General features: G+C 56.7%; 1 protein-coding gene across 1 annotated transcript; it reads right to left on the bottom strand.

Moving 5' to 3' along the window:
• Positions 1 to 1,747: 1,747 nt before the first annotated feature.
• LOC104872460 (formin-like protein 6) lies at positions 1,748 to 5,212 on the bottom strand. The gene is made up of 3 exons (XM_010638709.2): positions 5,064 to 5,212; positions 2,456 to 2,800; positions 1,748 to 1,899 (listed from the first exon to the last, which is right to left on the bottom strand). Exons 1-3 carry the CDS (start codon positions 5,185 to 5,187, stop codon positions 1,871 to 1,873), a joined length of 498 nt encoding a protein of 165 aa, XP_010637011.1. The 5' UTR covers positions 5,188 to 5,212; the 3' UTR covers positions 1,748 to 1,870.
• Between the last annotated feature and the right edge of the window lie 1,057 nt (positions 5,213 to 6,269).

Here is a 6,269-nt window from a genome sequence, read left to right on the forward strand (position 1 = left end):
TCACCAGCTCTGGCGTCTGTCCCTCACAGTGATCTCCACAGCCCTCCTCTGGGCCAGGAGCAAGTTCGAGGCCAGTCTGGGCTACAGAGTGCAACTGTGCCTCAAAATAAAAAATGAGGTCATACTCCCACAATCCCCTCAGAGACACAGCCCAGGGGCAGACCCAACCCAAGGTTCTGCCACTTCCTGTCAGTGGCACCCTGGGGGCCAAGCCTTTAATCCCTGAGCTTTCAGGGGACTTTCAGGATCCACTGTGGCAGCCCAAACACCCTAAATCTCTACCTCCTGGTGCTTTTACATGGGACGGAGGAAAAGGATGATCATAATTAGGAATGTAAGGAATCATCAGTTTGGAGTTTTCTGTTTTTTTGAGATAGGGTCTCACTGCATAGTTCAGGCTGGCCTGGAACTCACCAGGTGTCCTGGGCTGGCCTCAAACTTGAGGCAATCCTCCTGCCTCGGCCTCCTGAGTGCTGGGATTATAGGCCTGTGCCTCCATGCCCTTCTCACCAGTTTGTTTTTGTTTTGCTTTGTTTTGTTTCTCCATAGTGGGCCTTCACACTGAGCTACATCCTCAATGCCTTTTTCATTTTTATTTTGAGAGAGTCACTCAATTGCCCATTCAGCCTCAAACTTGTGAACCTCCTGTCTCAGCCACCCAGGGTGCTGAGATTCCAGACCTGCGACCTCACACCTACCTTGAGTATTATGATTTTTTAAAAAATCTTTGCTTAGGGCCAGGGATTTAGCTCAGTGGCTTCAGCGCTTGCCTCGGGAGCACAAGGACCTGAGTTCCATCTTGGGTATCAAAAAAAAAAAAAAAAAAAAAAAAAAAAAATCTGTGCTTAGGAACTCTGACTGCCCACTAGACTGACACGGAGCGAAGGTGGCAAGGGCCTCGGCACTGGAGACCGAGGGGGCAAGATGACACCAGCCACGGGGGACAGGCGTGTTTTTGTGCGCGGACTATGGCCCCAGGCCGCCGAGCCCGAGGGAACGGGTGCCGGGGCTGTGCCGCAGCCTCTCCGGTTGGTCCAGACAGCTTCGTGCAGGGCTGTGAGAGGAGACCTCGGGGCACCGGGAGGAACCGCGCTGGGGCAGCACCGCGGCTCTAGGCTGGGGACCGGAGACTGAGGCCTGGAACCGGCACACGCTGGTAAGGGCTCCACTCCCCAGCCCTTTCCACACTCGGTTTCCCGGTAAGGCCTCACTGAAGTGTCCAAGTGACCTTCAGCCTTCACCGTCCTGCCTCGGCCTCCGGAGGAGCCGCGTGGGGTTCCAGTTGTGCACCACCCTGTCCGGCGGAGGCTGCAGGAGTAGGACTTGAAGGCCAGTGAAGGCACTGCATGGAGCTACTGCCTCAGCCTACGGAATTTAGATCAACAGGGAGGGGGATTTAGCTCAGCGGTGCCGCCGCCTGCCTCACAAGCGCAGGGTCCCGAGTTCGATCCCCCGGACCAAAAATAAAAAATGATTTTAAAAAAAGCACAAAAGTCAAATCCCAAACTACAGAGGATTCATCCCTTGGCAAATGGAATCCCCCAGCTGGACAAACGTAGTTACAAACTTCCAAAGAGCACAGCGTCCCCATGAGGTCAGTGCCCGGCAAATGCCAGGCCGCTAGGCACAGGACACACAGCCCTTGCCACCTCCGGAAGTCTCCTCAGGACACCTCGTTCCCATAATGAATTGTTGTCCCCACCTTTTTTTTTTTTTTTTCCTGAGACAGTCTCACTGTGTAGCCCAGGCTGGCCTTGAACTCACAGGGATCCTCCTGCCTCAGCCTCCTGAGTGCCACCTTGCCCGGCTATGACACATTTTCCACCTGCAACGAGTCCAGGACTCCGTAAGTTTGTCAGGATGCGTCCCGTCATAAATGGGGGGAACCTGTAGTCTCATCTGAAAATTCAAACACCAGTGTTGGTGATGGCGCCCCTTCCGCCCAGCCCTGCCCGCCCCCCCCCCCGGTGGTGCTCAGGCCAACACAGCCACGCGTCCCCCAGCTGTGTCCAGGGCCTGCCTTTTACACGTGCAGTTTGTTACTTAAGGACTAAGATGTTTAATCAAAGCATGTAAATATTCATTTGAACCTCTGGACATGAATTTCATCTCTAGCCAGCCATAGGGCTGCACGCCTGTATCCCAGCACTCTGGGAGGCTGAGGCAGGAGGATCACAAATTCCAGCACAGTCTGGGCAATTTAATGACTCAGCGAGGCTGAGTCAAAACCCAAAGGTGCTAAGGACACGGCTCAGTTTCCTCCCCCTGAGCCTCCTGCGCCCTGCCTGCCGGTCCTGAATCCCCACCCACCCGTTTGGGCCTCTGGAAGCGCCTCTGCTTCTCCAGGGGAGCATCTGAAGTCACTTTTTCTCTGGCTGCCTGAAATGAGGTCTGAGTGGGTCTGCAGAACCCACTCCCGCCCGGCACCCTTCCTTCCTCCCCCGCCCGCACACACCGGCCGGCTGCGGGGCTGCGGCCAGATTTATGGGGAGATCGGGCTCCCTCTCCAGCCTGTTGCTGTCCGCTGGGGCTTGGCCGGCGTTCAGGGCTCCGGGCCAGGCGCCGGGCAGCAGCGCGGGATCCGCGGTACGTGCTGTCTCCTGGGCCGGAGGTGGAGGCGCTGCACCTCCCGAGCAGGGCAGCAGGGCAGCCGGCAGCATCCACTGGGAGATTCCAGCGGGAGGCACGGGAGGCGCGGCGGGACGGGATGGCGCGGTGTGGTACGGAAGGGCTCCCGGCGGACGCTGGCGCGCTGTGGGAAGTGAGGGTATTTTCCTGTTCCTGACCCGCAGAGAGGAGTCTGCAAAGAGAACATTTTACAGTTGCTGTTACTTCTTCAGTGAAAACAACAGCCAGCACTATTTTTGGAATGAGACCGTATTTCATGGACTCATAAATTATTTGTGGGTGAAGTGGCCCACGCCTGTCCTCTCAGGATTTGGGAGGCCAAAGCAGGAGGATCGCCATGAATTCAAGGCCAGCCTGGGCTACATAGTGACACCATGGAGAGAGAGAGAGAGAGAGAGAGGAGAGAGAGAGAACAGAATCATCTCATCTACGTGAGGGTTAAATTTCCTCCCATGATAAAGGAAGAAGGAAGTTAGCTGGGCCCAGCGGTGCACACCTGTAATTCCAGGACTCTAGGAGGCTGAAGCAGGAGGATCGCAAGTTCAAGCCCAGCCTGGGCAAGTTAGGGAGATGCTGTCTCCAAAAGAAAAAACCAGAGAAAGGGCCAGGGATGTAGCTCAGTGCAAAGGCCCTGGGTTCAATCCCCAAGATGGCAAAAAGAAGGGTGGGGTGAGGAGAGGGCAGGGGACCTTGAGGGCCATTTCACCCTTCCAATGAAGAACGGCAGGCTGCCCGGGTCCCTGTGGCTTTTCTCCAGGGACGGAGCTCAGAGGCTCCACGCGGCACAGCGGGCCTGGGAACACAGACACAGGTTGGCCCTGCATTCTCACGGGACGCCCGCTGCTCGGAAAGCAATTAAAAATAAGTGAGACCGCTGGGTAGAGCCTGGCCGCGCTCCGTATCTCTCACAGTCCCTGCGGTTTGAGAGCCCAGCGTCCAACGTCCAGGAGAATGCCGACCACGGGACGGCTGCAGGGGCGGCCCGGGGGTGCCGCTGTCGCCCGCCCACTGGTGATGCCCACTGGACTCGGCTGCTCCTGCGACAGATGCAGGGACCTGGATAGACAGGAGGGGGATCTGCCCTTCCTCCTGGGTTGACCTCTGAGCAAATACTTGGAAGGAATGAGGGAAAGAGCATGGGGAAGTACAGCTGCAGGGAGCGGGGTCCAGGGAGAAAGAGCCACAGGTGCAAAGGCCCTGGGGCAGGAAGGTGCTGGGCGCTGGAGCAGGGAGAGTCAGGAAGGAACTCCTGGGAGGAAGCTGCTCTGGTGTGGATGCAAGAACATGATTTCTCCTCTAGAGACGCAACACCCTGGATTTCAAAGGAGAGCAGATTTCATCTAATTTACAGGATGAAAGCATCACTCCTGAAGGTCCCTGGCACCCTCCAGGCAGGGAGGGTGGCCCTAGATTGGTGGTGGAAGCAGGGAGAAGTGGTCAGAGCCTGGGAAGATCTTCAAGGAAGAGTGCGCTGGATTTGCTGAGTTCAAAGAAGGAAAAAGGAAAGAAATAAGGATGGAGCCCAGCTTGGGCCTAGATGGAAGGCAGAGTTGCCGTTGACCAGGTCAGGGGACCCCTGCTGCGCTGACAGCTGTCCAGGGTGCGCGTTTACAGGTGAGAATGCCCGGCTGGCCCCGATAAGAGCAACTGTGCTGGCTTCGGCCCACATGAGGATCCAACTAAAGCTTTCAGAGGAGCCCAAGCAGGGCTCTGTGAGCGCCGCGCTGGAGTTAAATCAGCAGAGTAAAGAGAGTTGGGGCAGGGGTGGAGACACGGTCTGTGTAGCCCAGGCTGGCCTCAAACTCGAGGTGGCCCTCCTGCCTCAGCCTCTTGTGTGCTAGGATCACAGGCGTGTGCCACCATGCCTAACAAAAACCAAGATTTTAAGTGGTTTACTGAGGAAGAACCTGAGCCCCGGCTGCGGGTTTCTCAAAAGAAGACAGATGAGTGGACAAGTGTATGAAAAACTGCTCCATGTCACTAATCACCAGGAAAATGCACGCTGGAATATTATCTCAGCCCAGGAAAAGCAGCTACTCTAAAAAGACCAAGATGGCCACTGCTGGCGAGGACAGAGAGACAGGAACCTTTTTTCTTTCTGCTTTTTGAGACAGGATTTAGCTATGTAATTCAGGCTGGTCTTGAACTCACTGTGTAGCCCAGACTGGGCTCAAACTCACGGTGATCCTCCTGCCTCAGCCTCCTGCGTGCCACAGTGTACCAGCATGCCTGGTGGAGATGGGAAACTCCTGCACACAGTAGGTGGGAGTGTAAATTAGCCCAGTCACTACAGGAAACGGTACGGAGAGCCAGGGAGGTAGCTCAGTGGGGCCGCACCTGCCTGGCAAGTGCAGGTCTTGATTTCAATTCTCAGTACCGAAAAAAAGAAAGAAAAGGCGGGGAGGAGAGAAAGAGTGGGCATGGAGACTACTCACGAAAGCCAAGAGCAGGTCTGCAGCACGAGCAGCAAGCCCGCGACAGAACGCAGCCAAAGGAAGAAGGGTGCACCAAGGAGAGCTTCACTCTCATGCTCGACGCGTATTCACAACACCGAGGCATGGGACCGTCCCAGGCGTCCACCAGTGATGGATAAAAGCACATGGGACGTATGCCCCGTGGAATAGTATTCAGCCATGAAAAATGTCGTCTTGCTGCCTGCAGCAACGTGAATCCAGAGGACATTTGGTTGCGTGAGATGAGTCCAGCACAAAAAGATATTGCCTGGCCTCACAAGCAGAAGCAAAAGTAGAATGGTGGTTCCTCGAAGACGGCGGGGTGCAGGTGGGAGGGGGAGAGAGAGGGTGGTGGTGTTTTCCAGCACTGTGGGGTAACTTCCATCAACAATGTACAGATTTCCAAAGAGCTAGATTATGAAGGTTCCCAACGCAAAGAAAGCAGCGACTGTGGCGACAGAACGCTGGGTGGCCTTTCCCATCCCTGCGGTTTCATGCATGGAAATGTCACAGCGGCCCTGAGCAGAGGTGGCTCTTACCCTGGCGGCCCGCGGATCGCTCACTCCTGGCTGCCCACGCCCCTGACCTGCCGGGTGAGCCGCGTAAGGCCCGACCTTCTGCTCCGCAGACGCTGCAGCGATGAGGTCGCCTTGCCCACCTTCGTGCTGGGAGTTGGGGTCACTGCTGTCTGCGGAACCCTCCGAGCGCTCTCCGGGCTGGGGCGCAGGAGCTGCCCAAGAGCAAACCCCGGGATCTCCCTTGAAGGTAAAGGAGGACAATATATGTGCTTGTCTTCCCTTTTGAGACAGTCTCACTAGGTACTCCAAGCTGGCCTTGAACTCATCCTGAGCCCAGACCGGCCTCCAATTTCCTGCGATCCTCCTGCCTCAGCCGCAGGGGAGCTGGGACTACAGCCGCGGCTCTTTATCAGTCTTCAGCTAAAACACTTTCTTTTGGTGCCGGGTCCTTGCACCTGTGAGGCAGGCGCTGGAACCACTGAGCGAAACCCCGGCCCATCCCTACTTCAGGGAGGGCGAGTCGGTACACAGCTGCTTCCGTTTCCCACCGTGCTGTAGCGCACGGAAAGGGCGCGGGTGGAGCGGGCCGGGAAACAGCGCCCCCTGCCGGGCAGGCCGGCAGGACGAGGTCACAGCTCACGGACAGGGCTCTACCGCCCCCTAGCGGCGA

Source organism: Fukomys damarensis, unplaced genomic scaffold (genome assembly GCF_012274545.1).
Source record: "Fukomys damarensis isolate Sample0158 unplaced genomic scaffold, DMR_v1.0_HiC HiC_scaffold_30, whole genome shotgun sequence".
NCBI classification, from domain to species: Eukaryota; Metazoa; Chordata; class Mammalia; order Rodentia; family Bathyergidae; genus Fukomys; species Fukomys damarensis.

Coding starts and splice junctions, on each gene's coding strand:
- LOC104872460 (XM_010638709.2), bottom strand. CDS start 5,187: ATGCCTCGGTGTTGTGAATACGCGTCGAGCATGAGAGTGAAGCTCTCC. Junction 2,801..5,063: donor CAGACCTGCTCTTGGCTTTC/GTGAGTAGTCTC, acceptor TTCTCTTTGCAG/ACTCCTCTCTGCGGGTCAGG. Junction 1,900..2,455: donor CGCAGCCCCGCAGCCGGCCG/GTGTGTGCGGGC, acceptor TTGAATTTTCAG/ATGAGACTACAGGTTCCCCC.